This window comes from Capra hircus, chromosome 22, assembly GCF_001704415.2.
Source record: "Capra hircus breed San Clemente chromosome 22, ASM170441v1, whole genome shotgun sequence".
Classification (NCBI taxonomy): domain Eukaryota; kingdom Metazoa; phylum Chordata; class Mammalia; order Artiodactyla; family Bovidae; genus Capra; species Capra hircus.
Window position 1 is genome coordinate 34982870 of NC_030829.1, and position 18983 is coordinate 35001852.

The following is an 18983-nucleotide window of genomic DNA, read 5'->3' on the forward strand; positions in this document are numbered from 1 at the left end:
ATGTGGATGGGCTTTCAATTTTATGGTGTTTGTGTGACATCTGAGCATCATAGGAACAAAAAATTTTGGCTTCAGCTGAGCATTTCATGACACACATAAACTCTTAAAAGCCCAGCGGAAAAATTGACAGAACGAGATCCCAAGTCGATAAGCTAACTAATAAAGTCAGCACCTTCACTGTTAGCCAGGAGACTGACCTTTCCAAACCGCGTTTTCTTTAAAATACTTAACTCCAATCCCTCGTGTGCCTCCCTGTCATACAGAGGATGTGTTCTTGAAAACTTGTGGGTAAATTCAGTTTTTGAGTTTGGCCAACTTAGACTGGGTATCTGTTCTTTATGTTTGAGTCATCTTCATTTTTAAGTTGGGAAGTAGCTGGGAAATGTGGGAAAGGATGGGAAGATAAACCTAGAAGGTAATATTTGACTCTTTTGAGACCTAGAAGAAGATAAAGAAAACCGAGAAGACAGTGTTTGGTAATATTTGTGGGAACCTGGCTCTCCATCAGCTTATAATGCAGAGTAACGTGGTAAATGCAGGTAAACCTAGATTTTTCTGTTGGCTTTGTAGCTTGCGGATGCTCGGGCTTTGCATAGGCAGACAGATGCCTGGGACTTCAGTGAATGCTTGGTGTGATTTCAGTTGGAAAAATAAAAGATGCATGTAAATTCCACTTCAAGCTGATAGAGGATTCCAGAGAATACCTGTACGAACTTCTGGCTTTCCAGAGAAGGTTTTCCTTACGAGCAGCTCTATTCTGGGGAGGTAGTTATGCCCACTTATGTCATTTGTCCCTTAAAATTTATTGTGTCAGATTAGGAAAGATATGCTGATAACATTAAGGTATATTTATTTGTAAAAATGTAATTACTAGGGGAAAAAATCATTTCCTTCGTGCCCCTTTAAGGGGGACGAAAAGTCAGCTTACCATGTTGGGGGTGGTGGTTTAGTCACTAAGTTGTTTCTGACTCTTTGTGACCCCATAGACTGTCTGTATATATACTGCCCTTTTGTAACCCAAAATGATGTTTGCCTAAAATGATTCTTCTAAATACTTTTTTAAAACAACATCAACAGACTCTGATCATCACATGTGCAGAGTTTAATTTTCATCTTTCAGCATACATTTCTGTAATGGGAAGCTTGTGTACTATTTTTACATTGATTAGATTATGTTGTAAAGTGAATTTTCAGAAATGAGGGTTAAAAAAGCACAGAATTAAATGAATGCCTTGATCCTTGCCTGGTTCAGGAAACATCTAGAGAAGAATATTTAGAATGGTGTGTAATGACTCAGATAGCGGAAAGGGTGTTTTGTTTTGTTTTGTTTTCTGGTTGGTTGGTTTGTTCTTAATATTTCAGTATGTGTCTCTCGTACTCAGGGGAAGTAATCCATTATTGGAGGTTTCATTTCTGAAGAATCTCAAGTCAGTGGTATAGGATTTCTTTATCCTTTTATCCCAATGAAATCCTCGATTATGTCTTCTGCCAGCAAGACAAGCTTGGAATCTGGCCAGGCTGCTCTTGCAACCAGGAGTACCTTTTACAGGGCTGTGTGAAAATAGTTCTCTTCCTCTCTAATAATCACAGTCCTCCCAGGGCCCTTAGGTGGGGGCATGAAGTGTGAGAAACCACTCTGTGCTCTGTGGGGAAGCCTTTCAGTGTGTTGCAAAAGGAAACTGATCCCAGTATATGGTTGTGCCACCATTTATATAGTTAAATTTGGTTGGGTGACGCGTTGAAAAAACTGTTCCTACAGTGTGACGCCTTGAACAGGTCAACTCAGACTCAATGCATTTCAAAGCCCCATCACCCTTTTACTAAACACCCTGTATTGTGCAGTGACTGGTTCCACAGGAAGCTAATCTGAAAGTGAATATTTGTAGGGGCAGAGGTACAGGTGGAGATTTTAGGACAGGAAACCAGTGATCTGTGACCAGAGGGGCACTGGTGGACTCCACAAAGCACTTGGCAAACCATGGATTCCAAATTTATCCGCTGGATTAATGTGTCCCTCACTTCCTGTCCCTTTTGCTTGGCTTGTTTTAACTACTACAGAAGCAAGAGCCTCCTTTTCCTGCCTTAATACAGCATGGTTCTCATTTAGGAAAATCCTCCTCCATTTTTTTTGTTTTTAACCAAAGGAACTCCAGCCTCTTGAGTGTGTTGGTGGAGGTGAGCCCGCATTCTTGGTTGGAGCTCATTTTGACTGATGAGCCCTTTGCTCTCATCGGAGCCCTGGTGAGAGGAGGAGAGGCTGGTGGGGTGGGAGGGCCTGGCCCTGAGGCACCACCACCCCCTGTTCTACGGAATGGCTGGGCTTTCAAGAGGGAAAGATTAAGCTGTGTGTGGAGTGGTCCCCAGCAAGGGGGTGATGACTTTTGAAAGCCCCATAGAGCTTAAGGACTGTGTGAAAGGGCCAATGTGTGATCCCTCCCCAGAGGTGATAAAGGAGAGAATAGGTGAGGAGACTCCTGATCCCTCACCGCCTCTGCCCATTTCCAAGTCGGTGCAAAGTCACTTCTCTAATAGCAAAACCAAGTGATGGCTGTAGGTGCTTCTTCCCTGCTGGGATGTTCCTGGGTTTTGGTGTCTTTGTGACAGGTTTTGGCGGGGGGGAGGCGGGGGTGGTCAGCCTGTGGTCAGCAGCTATTCTCTGTCCAAATCTTCATTGTTAGTGAGGTCCCCACCAAACCGCTTAGTTGGAGTGCCTTTTCTTAATGAAATTAACTATTCTCTCATTGTCAGTGATGCACAGACCATATTTAACAAATGACTATTGCTGGAAAAATTGTGTACTCCCCCTAGTATATACCTCCACAATCAAGCATGAGACTGCTTAAATGAGAGAGCCATATCATATCCAATTGCTTTCTTTACCCAAGCTAAGATTTGGGCAGGAAAAGCTGATCCTAGGATCTCCTGTTTTAAGGGCTGTTGTAGAAATCGAATGTAGAAATCGATTACTTTCAGTGATGGTGGGCCTCTTGAGCGTTCGGGTCAGAACTTGAAGTAGATGAGCAAGGAAGATTTTCTGTTGCTGCGGGAATCACCTGTAATGACCTTGTAATAATGTTCACAGTGGACCTGGCATTGGGGTTTATTATGGTTTGCACACCCCTTGCCTTAACTGCCTGCGGGCTTGTCGCTCTGACAGCATGGGGCTGCATGCTCTTCTCCACTTAGCCTGCAGCCTTTCCTGTCTGGCCCTTCTCCTTTCTAGGAGCTCCTGACTTGGCTTTTTTTTTTTTTTTTTTTTTCAATCTATGCCTTATTATACTTTTCTGGCCTTATATCCTGAAACTCTTCCTTAAAAGCCATGCCGTTCTGCTGCTGCTCTTGCAGATTTAGCAAAGGTCTTGCATTTTCTGATAAACCTTCCTTAATCTTCCCTGCTCTGAACATCACCTGGACTCCATGCCAGGAAGACGAACCCAGATGCTTGCAGGGCCAGGGAGATATACCAAGTGAGCAAAGAAGTCCTGAGGAAGATCATAGGAGTGGTGAGGCCTGTGGTCAGCTGGGTCCTTGCTAAATAATGTAACGGATTGTGCTGTCAGCATGCTGGCCCTGTGATGACAGGCAAACCGCCTTCTACTGCATTTCGCTTTGTTACATTTTTTACCAATTGAAGGTTTGTGACAACCCTGAACGGAACAAGTCTGTAGGGTCAATTTTTCTAAGAGCAGTATTTTATAATTAAGGTATGTTCATTATTATTATTTTTTTTTTCATTATTATTTTTTAAGACATAATGCTGTTGTATACTTCATGGATTATAATATGGTGTAAAGACACAATTTTGTGTTTACTGGGAAACCAGAAAAATTGTATGATTTGCGGTATTGCAACATTTGCTTTATTCCAGTGGTCTGCAACTGAACTCACATTATCTCTGAGGTATCCCTGCAATTTCAAGAGAAGCTGAAACTTTCAAATTTTTGCTGAAAACTTTAGGTCTCTCCAAATACCATTTGGTCAGACACAAATTTCCCTGCAGCTCACCTTTGGCCCAAGAGCTGTCATTTTGCAGCTCTTGGTTCATCATTCCCAAGATGCTTGCCCTGTTAGAGCCTTTGGGTGGAGTTATTTGGTTCAGGGTCTTATCTGACCAGTAGGTTGTGAACTCTCTAAAGTCATGAACTAGGTCTTATCCTGATTTCTATTAGAACTTAACCTAGGCGCAATAGAAACTATAGACCAATTGTCAAACTTGACGTCTGCTGGGTGCTATAGGACAAAGACTTAAACCTGCATTCAGACTAACCACAGGCCTGGGTGAGCTGTGTGAACTGTCAGGCACAGAAGCACACTTAAGACCAGCAGGATGAGTTACACAAGGCTGACTTCTCTCAGACAATGTCTTAAGCATCAGAAGTTGGAGACCCACACTCATTTCTAAAGCTGGTTTTAAGAAGTGAGTGACTCTGGTGTGTAGGTAATGGCTAGTGTGTAATAACTTGTTTTGAGTTGCTTGTAAGCCTTATTTGCATATAGAATTATCTCTGTAACATTTTCAAAAGTCAGAATAACTGTGACTCATTACTGACTTTGTTCAATGTTAGTGACCTAAAGCTGTCAAGGTGAGCTGTTACGTATTGAGTTCTGTCCAGTGATTTTGCATTTGATTATTTGCTGAATGTATTTCTTTTTCTGAGCCTCAGTTCAGGGAATATGTGGTTGATCACCTTACAGAAGAAACACAAGTATGAAGCCACCTTCTGCCTGGTACTTCTTGAGTGAGGATATCAGAGAAATGATAACCTAGTTTAAGATACAGTTTTGTCTTTCTTAAACCTTCAGTGTGTATGATCAGTCCTTTCACTTATGGCTTTTGGTTAATGAGGGGAAAGTGTTGTAATAGGAGAAAAAAAAGGTGAGGGCATCTGATATCCTAGATTTAAGAATAAATTTCTTCCCATAAAACTTTAAAATGTGGGCCTAAGGAACACAGTGTGGTGATTTCGTTGGATCTTAATATGTACGACACATAACTGCTTAGAAGGCAAAAATGCAACAGAAAAAGCCTTGAAAGTTTAAGAGATTAAATGACTCTAACAAGTGTGTGTGTTCTTCCTCATTCACACCCCTTGGGAAAAAGACTAATCACTTTTTCCCCATTAGTCCTAAGTAGATGACTCCTTTTATAATGGATAGCAGGCAGCACCCTGTAAGGTTAAGAGGAGATACACAGCCAAAGCCCACAGGTTGCCGAGAAAGAAGAGGCACCCCTCTAGGCCAGTCCGAGGCACCCCAGTGTGCTCAGCAGATGGGTTGCTTTCCAGCTGCATTCTTGGCTTTAGCGAGCATCTGAACACTTAAAATATGCAAGGCTCTGTTTTGTTCAGGTGCCCAGACAGGGCTGAGTAGTGGGAAATAGACTGGCCTGGAAACCAAACTGAATGGGAAAACCTCCTTTCCCAGAGGATTCCTGTCACAGATTTGTGGCCAATTCCTTCCACTTTGGATTATTTTTCTTCATAAAGTTGAAAATTACAGCTGTGCGTGGCACTTTCCTTCCTGTGAGAGGTTTTGCCTATAGAATCAGTGGTCTGTGAGCAGCACCTGTTTTTGAGGGTAAAATGCTGTTGACATTGTCTAGTGTTGCTGGGGTTGTCTCCTCACCACAACTTACTCAGAAGTAAGTGGAACGTTTTATCCCCCAGTTTCCAAGGAGTCAATGAATTATTGTTTGCCAGCTTTGAATAGTGTTTGCCAAGTTTGAATTTGTGGTTCTGGTTGTAATCCAGAATGGTGCTGGTCAGATTATGTCAATAACTGATAAAGCCTATAGAATTACATTCAGAGGGCATTTTTTTATATAAGAGTGTTTTCCTCATGGATTTAGTTTTCAAAGCCCTTTTCCTCCGTTGGGATTGGTTAAGAACTGTGTGTGCCTGAGGGACATGGGCTGAGATCCGTGCTCCTCCCCCACCACTTTTTTAACAAAGCCTTTGGGCTTCCCTAGTGGCTCAGACAGTAAAGAATCAGCCCGCAATGCGGGAGACCTGGGTTCAATCTCTGGGTTGAGAAGATCCCCTGGAGGAGGGCGTGGCAACCCACTCCAGTATTCTTGCCTGGAGAATCCCATGGACAGGGGAGCCTGGCGGGCTGCAGTCCATGGCGTCACACAGAGTCAGACACGACTGAGCCTCTAAGCACAGCTGGTGCCAGATTCCAGTGGATTTAGATTGTTGGGAAACTCAAATTTATTTTAAAAAATTTTTATTGACGAATAGTTGATTTACAATGTTGTGTTAGTTTCAGGTGTATAGCAAAATGACTCAGTTATACACATATCCACTCTTTTTTAGATTCTTTTCCCATATAAGTCATTACAGAGTATTGAGTAGAGCTCCCAGTGCTACACAGTAGGTCCTTGCTGCTGCTAAGTCACTTCAGTCATGTCCGACTCTGTGGGACCCCATAGACGGCAGCCCACCAGGCTCCCCCATCCCTGGGATTCTCTAGGCCAAGAATACTGGAGGGGGTTGCCATTTCCTTCTCCAATGCAGGAAAGTGAAAAGTCAAAGTGAAGTCGCTCAGTCGTGTCCGACTCTTCGCGACCCCGTGGACTGCAGCCTACCAGGCTCCTCCATCCATGGGATTTTCCAGGCAAGATTACTGGAGTGGGGTGCCATTGCCTTCTCCAGTAGGTCCTTACTAGTTACCTATTTTGTATGTAATAGTGTGTATACATCAATCCCAATCTCCCAACTTACACCCCTGCTTTACCCTCTGGTAACCAAAAGTTTCTTTTCTACATCTATACCTATTTCTGTTTTGTCATTTGTCACAGAATTAGAACCAAAACAATTAAAATTTGTATCGCAACACAAAAGTCCTGAGTACCCAAAGCAGTCTTGAAAAAGAAAACCAGAGCTGGAGGAATAGCAGTCCCTAACTTCAGACTACAGTACAAAGCTGCAATGATCACATTTATTTTTCAAATCCAACTTTCTTCCCTCCATGCCATTTCACTTTAAATATTTGTTGATTACTCCTTGATTTCAGATAATAGAAATTTCAGGGATGATGGAAATGGCTTCTCCCTGCTAGCCACAGGTGGTTGGACACTTGGATAGTGGCTGGTGCCCCCTGAGACCCTGAAGTCCTAGTTTTCTGTAATCTTGATTAGTTTAAGTATGAATGTCAGGGTCACTTGGCTGGGTGCTGCTGGATAGGAGAGTAGGGGTTTACAAAACAGGGGGGGATTTCTCAGCTATTTGAAGACTTAGCTCTTCTCATTCTGTGAGGTCTGGGTAGGGGGTCTTGCCAGGAAAAGGACTCAGCAGGCAGATTATTGCCGTGCACTGCTGAACCCTTTGCTCTTCAGCTGCAGATAAAACCTGTTTAAAACTTGAGCCGGTCTCTGCGGAGGGGCCTCTGGCATGTTGGGCAAACGGTGGGCCGGACAGTCATCTCTCAGCAGATTAGCAGAAAGAGTATCTAACGGCTGGGCTCCATTGTTGGAAGAGTGGTGCACCCTTTATGCAAGAAGAAGGGAAATTTGTGTTATGACAGTGGCTGACAAACTGTTTAATGAAAGCTGCAATTGGCAGTAACTAAATTCCCTAAGGTTTCTTTCCTCTCCGCTTTGGTCCTGAAAGGTGCAGAAGTGCTTTTGACAGCGTCTGTCCTGCTGATAGATGGATTGTTTTGACAGGAGAATCTGAAACCTTCAACCAATAACACACTCAGATGCCGGGCCTAGTAAGGCTGACCGTGTTTGCAGAAATAAGTGAGATGCCTTAGACTTGTGTGCCTGTCAGCTGCCACCTGAGAAAAAAAAGGTCTCCTAGGGAAAAGTTTTTCACGAATTAACTCTTAAATTGTTACTCAGACCCTTCTCTGCACAGTTCCTGGGCCAAAGTATATGGATATCTTTCATCTTGGAGAAATGAACGTTGTCAGGAAGTGTGGCAGTCAAAGAGTTAAAAAAAACCTCATTATGTGTTATGCCGGGGCCTGGTTGGGGGGTGACCGTTACACAGCAGTGTGATTACTGTGACCAAAAGATGGAACCTAGTGTCTATCAGCTTTTATAGGGAGAAACAAAATATGGAAGACACACACACGCAGGTGAATAATGGAATACTACTCGGCCACAGAGAGGAAGAGGAAGGCATGACACGTTACAGTATGGGTGCGCCGTGAGGACACTGTGCCGAGTGAAATAAGCCAGACGCACAGGGCGCTGTACGGGCCCACTTGTGTGAAGCACCTCTCAAGTCCAGGTCGTACAGACAGCGTGTAGGGTGAAGGGAGGTAGCCAGGCCCTGGAGGGTGGGGAGAATGGGAAGTTGGTATTTAATGGGCGATGAGCTTCAGTTGGAAAAGATGTAGAAGTGCCAGGGAGGGAGGGGTGGTAGTGATGGTTGTACAACGAGAATGTACTTACTGTCCCTGAACTGTACACGTAAACATGGTCAAGGTGGTACACTATAGGTTATGTGTATTTTACCACAATAGGAAAATATTTATACAGAGAGTGTGTCTCCCAGAGATGAGCAAACAAGAAAAATGTCTGCGGATTTTGCTTCAGATTGTGCTTGTCACGGAGAAGAAAGTAAATATTTTCCCTGTTTTTTGATAGAGCAGTTGGTAATCACATAAAAAATCAGAGCTTGAGCTTCTCTTGAAAGTGCAGGAGACTTGGTCTTCACCCATCCTCGTTTTGGGAACCAGGTACAAATGGCCCCTTTAGGTGGCAGGCAGGTGAGTGGACATGGCTGTGTCGGCCTCGTTCCCCGCTTTGTACCAGGATTTATTTTTCAGACTTAAAAGCTCTTTGTCCCAAAGCAGAGCCATTCCAAGGGACCTGAGCCTCAGCCACTGTGTTCTCTCTGTGTTGGAGATAGGCACTGAGAGGAGAATAACTCTTAGAGGCAGTCTGGGTTGGTGATAGGTCGCTTTTCTAGTTGATCAAGAATCGAAAAATCACTTCATCCAGGCAGACCCAGTGAATGCTGAAATTTCCACTTACAAGTCTCTTGAACTTATTACTACTTCCTGGAATATCCGTGTTAAGTACTGATACTGTCTGGCTTCTTGATAAAAGTAGCTTATGGAATCCCCCTTCATCAAGTTGCCTTATCTAAAAAGCAGAATTTGTACAAGGTGTTTTTTTTTTTTAACTTTATTTTATATTGGAGTATAGTTGATTAACAATGTTGCGTTAGTTGCAGGTGTACAGCAGAGTAATTCATATGTTACAGTTATGCATATACATATATCTATTCTTTTTCAAATTCTTTTACTAGTTAAGTTACTACAAAGTATTGAATAGAGTTCCCTATGTTATACAGTAGGTCCTTGTTGGTCATCTGTTTTAAACAAAACACTAGATACAGCGTTTTTGAAATGTAAATAAATTGTATGTGCTCTTTAAGGGAAAAAATAGAGACCAAGGAGAGTTGTGATTTTAAATGTCTTTATTCTAATCCTGAGTTCCTAAAGGATCTGGACTTTTCTGGCACGGGGATTGAGGGAAGTGATTTCCTTTCAGATTGTTCAGAACAGAGCCACCAGGCCTAGCTTGGGCCCTAGATCCTGTGAACCCCAGCTCCTGCCCTGGCTGCAGGTTATTCATTTTGAAACTAGATCAGAGGTTGGAAAATGGTGATCCTCTGCTTAAATGTGTTCTGCAGATTTATGTATACAGAGATGTGGTCCACACGCACCGCCAGATTTTTACATATACATTTAAAGAATTGAAAAGACTTTACATAAAATTTCAGAGGTCAGACTTCTTGAAAATGAAGGAGACTGGTCTGCACCACCCTTCTTTGGGGAAATAGGTACAAATGGCCTCTTTAGGTGGCAGACAGGTTGAGTGGGCACTGCTGTGTCAGCCTCATTCCACACCTGGCAGGTGACCACCTGTATCGCTTGTTTACCCTTCCAGCTCTTGGCTTTGTGGTTTCTGAGTCTTTCTCTCAAGCCTTCTCCAGCCTAGCAACTCCCCATTACCTGTGATGATATGAATGTCACAGTCATTATCAACTCACACTACCTGTAGAACCAGAAACAAGATTTCTGCCCCACTTTGTTATGGTAATATGTTCATCATAGGAGAAACTTTCAATCCATTCAGTCCTTGCTGTGACAGGAGAGAACTCTCTCTATTTGTGGATTTTCTGTTCCAAGTCTAACCTGTTGATTTCTGTGTAAGTATCTCATTGTAAATACTCCCAAGAACAGGCAAGCTCACACTTGACTTCAATAGGTGGTTTAAAAATTACCACCTTCAATTTTTATGGTAACATAATCCCTGGACAAATTGCTTTTAATTCAGGCTATGCCCCGAACACAGATGTACCATTAATTTCAAGGGTGGTTTGACTTTTATTTAGATAAATGCCTTGAGTTGACAGTGAAATGGCTCTCAGCTCTGGCTTAGTATTGATTGGAATGTCTCTGGAGGAAGCTTAAAAGAAAGTTGCCACTTAATGTGATACTGGGCCCCTTAAGAGACTTTGAACTCTCAATTCGTAGTACTTGTTAATTGGCAGTAATGGCAATGGAATTAATAGCTGAGATGAAAAGTGTTAGCCAGCTCCTTTGGCACGCACAGGACTGGATGTGCTTTGGTGGCAGAGAGTGAGGCACAGGGAGGGCCCGTGTGGACCTCATCTGTGTGGATTCTGTTCCTGAAAGATCGAGCTGGTCTGGGTTGAGGGTGTGCTCTGGGAAGCTCAGCAGATCAAACATTGTCCTGCTTGGTCCTCGTCTCCCTCTGAGAATGGGGTCACGGATGGGCTGAAGGGGAGAGAGATGTAGTTCTGGGTCATGTGATAGACGCTGTCATCTTGAGAACGCTGCTGGCATGTGAGGCTTTGGTTCACACCAACGTGATTTCCTATGACACTGCTCCTCTCTCTGGCATGATTATCACTTGAAATATTTATTCCTCGATGATGGTAGGAATGCCATGTTCGTATAAACCTTATGATTAAGATCTTACATTGCTCACTTATTAGATAGTCCTTTCAGCTTGAACTGTACATCCGAGCGAGTTTTGATCCTGAAGCTTTTGTTTAGACCAAGGCCTCTCAACCTCTGAATGTTCTATTGACAGTGAAGGCTGGACCTGTCGTTAAGGGCTTCCTGTCCTCTGTAGGTTGTTTAGCAGCATCCTTGTCCTCTCCCCACCGGGTGCTAGTAGGATCTTCCCCTCCCCTTCCCTTCAGTCGTGACAACCAGAAATGTCTATAGACTTTGCCAAATGTCGCCCATGGTTGGGGACCACTGATTCATTTTTAGTCAATGAAAGATCAGACTCCCTTTACTGCTTCTTAATAGTGTTTGATGCCTTAGTAAAACTGCTGCTGCTGCTGCTGCTGCTGCTAAGTCGCTTCAGTTGGTGTCCGACTCTGTGCGACCTCATAGATGGCAGCCCACCAGGCTCCGCCGTCCCTGGGATTCTCCAGGCAAGAACACTGGAGTGGGTTGCCATTTCCTTCTCCAGTGCATAAAAGTGAAAAGTGAAAGTGAAGTTGCTCAGACATGTCTGACTCTTAGCGACCCCATGGACTGCAGCCTACCAGGCTCCTCCATCTATGGGATTTTCCAGGCAAGAGTACTGGAATGGGGTGCCATAGTAAAACAGCAATTTTTAAAAATGCCATTTGATATGGTGCCAGGCATTTGGACCAGCATGGTGGTCACAGAATCCCTCTGTCCGTGGAATTCTCCAGGCAAGAATACTGCAGTGGGTTGCCATTTCCATCTCCAGGGATCTTCCCGACACAGGGATTGAACCCTGGTCTCCTGCATTGCAGGCAGATTCTTTACTGTCTGAGCCACCAGGGTTACTTAAAATAGTACATGAGATGGGGGCAGTTATGAGTAAGAGGGATTATTTCTCCTGGGGAGGAATGGGTAGATGATTCCTGAATTTGGGAGTATTGACTGAATTTTTTCTTTGTTTTTTGCTCTCCTTTTACCAGAAACCTGAGTTACAACAAACTTGCTGAGATTGATCCTGCTGGTTTTGAGGACTTGCCGAATCTACAAGAAGTGTGAGTGCTTTTCCTCAAACTTCGGGAGCTTGGTGGGCAGGATGGCAAACTCCTGGGGAAGACCCTCACATGTGGCAGCGCCGCTCTTTCCCCTAGGTCAGCAGTCTGAACCTTGTTAGAGGGGACATCTGCTGGGGGCTGTTGGAGACAAAAGGTCCTGCCTACTTAGCGCTCCTTTGCTGAAGCCCCTCTCTTCTTCCTGGGCAGTCAGTGATGGGTGTGTCCATAGGTGTGAGTTTATTGGAATTCACAGGCCCACGGGGGCTGTACAGGCTTGTGGAAAGCCTTGGGGCCCAGAGGGGCTAACACACCTGGCTGGTACTTCCCCCAGTCCCCAGGGCACTAGAGCAGCCTGCTTTGCAGGGGCATATCAGCCAGCCCACCAGGTATAGAGAAATGGATAATAAGGCTGATTTTTCTCTCCTGATCTCCAAACAGAACTAGACATTACTGTCTGGTTTGCTGTCTCTTACAATGTGCTCTAAGTCAGGCCTCAGTCTTTTCTTCCTTTTTTTAATGTAAGGAATTCTGCTTTTAACGTGAATGTTAGAGTTATTCAGGATTTTAGTTCCACGGGGACTTCAAAGAAAAGTCATGCATACCCACTGCAGAAAATTTGGCAACTGTAGAAATATGTAAAACAAATTAAAATCACCAGTATTATCACCCAAGGCTGAACATTGTGGACACTTAGTGAAAAATATATACTTCTACACATCATTTTGGAATCAAACTGTATTTATACTGTGGTTTTACATCTGTTTCTTACTTCTCCTTATATTTGTGAATACTTTGTCATGTAAATTAAAAGATTTTTACTATCCCATTTCAATTTTTATGTAAAGCTACTTACGCATGAATATTTCATAAAGCATTCACCCATTTGTTCCTGTTGTTACTCTATTCTTAGTAGACATTAAATGCTTTACATATTTCACTTGTTACATGTACCTGATAAAAATCCTTGTTTATTATTGTTTGATCCCTTTGTTGAGGGTTTATCTAAAGGAAATTTAATCAGATGATGCAATTTGTTAAATACTTGTGTTCTCTACCACCATCTCCAGATTCTCCAAAATGCTGTCTATGAGTTCCAGGTCTGTTTAAAGAAGGTTCCAACTTCCCAAGTTAAAGAAAGATGAGAGTTGGAAGGGACCCTTGAAAATACTTTGTCCAGGGCCCTTATTTTTCCATAGGGTCGTAGTGATTGGGACTAGTTTGAAAGTGGGTCATTATGCAAGTTTACTGTAGTAAAAGACCACAGACTGGGTGACTTAAATAATAGCAACTTATTCTCTCAGGGTTCTGGAGGCTAGAAGTTCAAGATCAAGGTCCTGGCAGGGTTGGTTTCCTCTGGGGCCTCTCCTTGACTTGCAGATGGCCACCTTCTTGCTGCCTCTTCCCATGGCCTTTCTTTTCCCTGATGCCTCTTCTGTGAGTCCAAATGTCCTCCTCTCAAAAGGGCACCAATCATACTGGATTAGGACCCATCCATATGACCTGTTTAAAAACCCTTTCTCCACATACGGTCACAAGCTGAGGTACTGAGGACTGGAACTTCAGCCTAAGAATTTTGTGGGAGTACGGTTCAGCCCACCACAGCCACCTGAAATGATAAACCCAGCCCGTCAAGGAGCCAGTTTGGGCCATAACCCACTGCTCTCCCTTGATCCGGGCTGTCTTTAACACTTGGCGGTTACTGTATTCAACTTCTGTGTGTCGGGTCTCAGAGCTTAGTGGTTTCTTTTCGAATTGGACAAAACAAAAATCACGTTATTTCTCAAGGCATCATTCAGGCTTTCATTTACTATTTCCTCGAGCACCTCCTATGTACCAGGCGCTGCTCCGCTGCTGGGGAGCACGGGACTGAATAAGGCAGACGGAGAGAGCCAGGGTGAGGGTTAGGTAAGAGCATTCGCCGGTGGTACAGGGTTGAAGGGGCTTCTAAAGATTCAGCATTCGAGATAAAGGACATCTTAATGCAGTACTTGGAAAAAGCAAAATGAATGCCAAATAATAAAATAATACTAATCCGTGATGAAAAAAATACAAAAAGTTTAAGTAAAGTCTGAATCAGCTTAACTGATTATTTTTCCTTCGACCCAGGCTCCTGTCTGGCTTGACAGGGCTCTGTTGCTGACCATATCTTGGTTTGGAAACTGACATACTCTGCTCTGAATGAGTGTTGTTTTGCATTCACTTTCATATTTTAAAAGTGCTACATTCAGATATTCTTTATTCTGGCTTCGTAGTTTTCTTGGTGGCCCCTTAAATGCTGTTCCCACAATCCTGGCACCTCAGACAAGCCTCTCCTGTCACAGAACCACCTTCAAAAAGGGAAAGACATGTGGGGAACAAGGAAGCCAGGAGACTCACTAGTCGTACGTGTTTTGGGGCCTAGAACAGGGTTGGGGAGGATTTTCTTCTTTGATTCTGGAGAAGTAATAATGGAGCTGGAGTGCTCAGGGTGGTGACTGACAGGCAGATCAAGCAGATGTGAGTGGTGTGGACAGGATGAGCTGCAAATAGAAGACAAGGCCCTCAAAGAAGGACCAGGACAAGGGCCGTTGTGCCTGGTGTGCGTAAGGGCGGGCTGTGTGGCCAGGGCCTGGGTCCCGTGGGGCCCTGGGGTCATGTTAGGTGTGGAGCTAGTGTCCTCGGCCCTGCCATAGACTGGGGGCACAGCTGATGCCCCCGTGAGCCTTTTCTGTGTTCTCTCTAGCTCTCTCTTTCCATTTGTTCCTCTCCGAAACAGCCACCCAGTTTGAATTTGTTTGGTTGCCTTGACCTGCGGCTTTTAATCCCTCTTTTACTTGGAGCTTTTTTGGAATTTAATCCCCACCCAGATCTAGATCGGAGAGCATCTGACTTGCACCTGTCCTTCACTGGGGATGCCGGTTAGTCTTAAAAATAAATTTCCCGAATCACAACAGCACAGCAATGACATTAACACCACACTCAGCCTTAGGGGAAGACAGCTTCATTTCATCCTGACACCAGCTCTAGGTGATTTAAATTTTTTTCTTTACAGTCATTCTCTCCACTTTACAGAGGAGGAAATGGAAACTCAGAGAGATGAAATAAACCTGTTCAGTGTCACCTGGTTGGTAAAGCTGAGAAAAGTGTTAGTCACTCAACTGAGTGTAACTGTTTGCAACCCCATGGACTGTATCACATCAGTCTCCTCTGTCTGTGGGATTCTCCGGGCAAGAGTACTGGAGTGGGTTGCCATTCCCTTCTCCAGGGGATCTTCCCAAACCAGGGATCAAACCTGGGTCTCCCACATTGCAGCTGGATTCTTGACAGTCTCAGCCCCAGGAAAGCTGAGAGTTGAACTCAAATCTGTTTGATTTCCAGTTCAGTTCAGTTCAGTTCACTTGCTCAGTTATGTCCGACTCTTCGCAACCCCATGAATCGCAGCACGCCAGGCCTCCCTGTCCATCACCAACTCCCAGAGTTCACCCAAACTTATGTGCATCGAGTTGGTGATGCCATCTAGCCGTCTCATCCTCTGTCATCCCCTTCTGCTCCTGCCCCCAATCCCTCCCAGCATCAGAGTCTTTTCCAGTGAGTCAACTCTTCGCATGAGGTGGCCAAAGTACTGAGTTTCAGCATCAGTCCTTCCAATGAACACCCAGGACTGGACTCCTTTAGGATGGATTGGTTGGATCTCCTTGTAGTCCAAGGGACTCACAAGAGTCTTCTCCAACACCACAGTTCAAAAGCATCAATTATTCAGCACTCAGGTTTCTTCACAGTCCAACTCTCATATCCATACATGACCACCAGAAAAACCATAGCCTTGACTAGACGGACCTTTGTTGGCAAAGTAATGTCTCTGCTTTTGAATATGCTATCTAGGTTGGTCATAACTTTCCTTCCAAGGAGTAAGCGTCTTTTAATTTCATGGCTGCAGTCACCATCTACAGTGATTTTGGAGCCCAGAAAAATAAAGTCTGACACTGTTTCCACTGTTTCCCCATCTATTTGCCATGAAGTGATGGGACCAGATGCCATGATCTTAGTTTACTGAATGTTGAGCATTAAGCCAACTTTTTCACTCTCCTCTTTCACTTTCATCAAGAGGCTTTTTAGTTCTCTTGTCTTTCTGCACTGTGTATTTAAGCCTGAAGCGGCACTGCCTTCACCCCCACCCCCTCTTCCTAACCTGCAACCTTCCACCCAAGATTTTAAAAGGATGGAAAGTCCAGTGTTTTATCTCCTCTGTCACTCTTGCTGCATTGGTCTTCTCTATGAGGTACTGAGTATATCCTCTGATTCCTCCAGATTCTTTGTCCAAACCTACATCACCCTGTCCAAGCCCACCTTCCCTTCTCCCTTCACATTCTGGCTTTTTTCCTTCCCCTGAGCTCCTGTTGAATTTAGGGACAGGGTGAGACTTCTCAACCCCGTCATCTACCCTCTCTCTACTGTGTGTGTCTTCTCCTCTTCCTCCAGCTAATGCACTCAGGAAAGTTGACCGTAGCTAGCTATTGTGCTAATGAAAAGCCCTCCACTTCTTATGGTCATTTCTACATTTTTAGACAGTTGTAGAGCGGAGCCTGGGAACCTGGCTGCAATTGCATAGCTAGTAAATGAGGGAGTGAGGCCTGGAGTCCCTGGTCTCACTCCTATCCCAGACTCTCCATGGCAGCACAGCCTTCCCAGGCATGGGAATTGTAAAGAGAGGGATCACTCCTTGTGAGTACAGTGTCGTGTACTGGGAGGATGTGAGTTTGGTAGTAGGCAAACCTGGCTTGGAGTCCTGCTTCTGCCCCTTACCAGGACTGAGTCCCCGGACAAGTTACTTCCTTCTGTGCTGCCTCTGGAACATGAGTGTAGTGATGTGTTATCCAGTTACAAATACAGTAACTATTCATTGGATCTGATTTCCAGAGCATTGTACATGGGCAAGGCTCTATGCTGTGTGTTCAGCCTCTCAGTCATGTCCGACCCTCTACGGCCCCGTGGGCTGTAGTCCGCCAGGCTCCGCTGTCCATGGAATTTTTCAGGCAAGAATACTGGAGTGGTTGCCGTTTCCTCCTCCAGGGGATCTTCCTGACCCAAAGATTGAACCCATGTCTCCTGCAATGGCAGGCAGTTTCTTTACTGCTGAGACGCTTGGGAAGCCCAGGGGCGCACTGTTCATTATTTATCTTCTGCTACTTTGAGAACCCCAGAGCCGCCCTCTACAACCCCCCCCAACTCCCGCCCCACGCCCCCACCCCCCGCCACTGAGCTGGGTGGCTTGTTAAGAAACACATCCTTGGGGGCTGATAGGGTGAACCCTTTACCAGCATGACTACCCCTGGTCCCCAGTGTCACACTGTGGGATGGCTGACACAAATTCCCCAGGGCCCAGAGCAGTGGAAGTTGTCATTGATAAAGATCCAGTCCTTTCCTGAAGGGAATCCTAATACATCATGCAGGCAGGAAGAAGCAGTGAGGAACAATGGGTGGGGAGATGGAGAAGGATACTAAAGAAAAGAAAAAAAAACACAGTGGGCACACAGTTGCTTCTAAATTAACTGGGTCTTCCAGGGGCTGTCAGTTCTCCTGAAACCTGCACAGCCACCAGCCACTGGAGTCTGGAAACCTCAGCGCGAGGGGAACCACAGGCTGGCAAAGCCGTGGTTGGTGGTTTAGCAGTGGTTTTATTTTGGAGGCTGGCAACCGCAGAGCATCGTGGGCCAGTTGGAGAGAGAAAGCAAGCCGGTTGGGGGCCCCCGGAGGACCTGAGGATGTTGGCGCAGCTGCCGCCAGACCACATGGTCGTCACTGCCCGCAGCGCTGAGGAAAGCCCACCAGGGAGAGCCTCCAGCCAGGAGTCCTGGACTGCGAGGCTCCTCTATTAATAAGAGGGGCTATTTATACCGTCCTCCTTCAGAACTACGCTCGGATCGCGTTACTGCTGCCTGGCCCGGGAATGCCTAATGTGGGTGCTGCCGTGTGCTTTCCAGGGCCGTTGACCTAAAAGGTTCTGAAGGCGCCGAGAAAGGCTGAGCGTGCCTGCCTCTGGGTATTTATGGCTCGCCCTGTGGTGGCCCAGGCTTCTGCCGCCCCTGTGTGTGCGCGTGTGCAGTGTGTTTCTGGGGAGGGTTGAAAGCATAAGGGGGTGTCATTTGAGGCACTGCTTTTTGGCTGTGAATCAGCACCACCTGTTAAGTATTTACTATATATCTGGCTCTTTCCTAGGCTGTTAGATTTAGTGATTTCAGCCAGATCCTGCCAAAACAGTATGGAGTTGGGGCTTGTCCTTTGCACATTTGGTGGAGAAGAAAGCTAAGGCGCAGTGAGGTTCAGTGACACGCTGAAGGCCGTTTGATTGGTACGGGGTTAGCTCAGGGTTAAATGGACCCGGGTCTGTCTGATTAAACATTTGAACTGTATCATCTCCTCCTAATAATCCCTGCTCTGCGGTGCGGTAACTGGGTCTCAGTCTGTCCTTTTAACGTGAGGTGGTGATTTAGTGCCTTTCTTCAAGGGCTGACGTGTTATTCAGGGACACATGGCACGGAAAATCCTCCGCACAGAGCCTGGCACACAGAGAAGTGTTTGCCTTTATTGTCGTTTCTAAGTGTTGACTTAAAGGAACTGTATTCTGTGTCATGATACTGAAATACCTGTACCTGTCCAGCTGGTGTGCGAACTGCAAGTCTTGCCAAAGTTGGTAACGCAGTCTGCCGCAGCTTACTCTCGAGCAGCTGAAAGCACTGGTAACAGCTGTTGGTGAAGTGGTCCTAACTCCAGCGGGGCTCCTACCTGCTGCTGGTGACTTACTCCCACTTCAGAAACAAAACGCACTGATACGGCACCCCCAGCCCAACTTTAACTGATATTAATGGCAGCTCCCTTTGCGTTTGGAAGCAATCAAACACACAGTGTCTAGAAAAGCAGTGAATCACCTACATCAGTCGTGCTTCATTCATACCATTCATCGCAGCAGAGGAGCACTTCACC

General features: G+C 45.2%; 1 protein-coding gene across 3 annotated transcripts in view; it reads left to right on the top strand.

Annotated features, from left to right (window-relative positions):
- Positions 1–18983, top strand: part of LRIG1 (leucine rich repeats and immunoglobulin like domains 1) — a 115813-nt gene that overhangs the window by 27593 nt on the left and 69237 nt on the right. For all 3 annotated transcript variants that reach the window (XM_013973581.2, XM_018066998.1, XM_018066999.1), the window contains exon 2: positions 11952–12023. In XM_013973581.2, coding sequence (XP_013829035.2) covers positions 11952–12023 — 72 coding nt within the window. The remainder of the gene's footprint in view (positions 1–11951; positions 12024–18983) is intronic.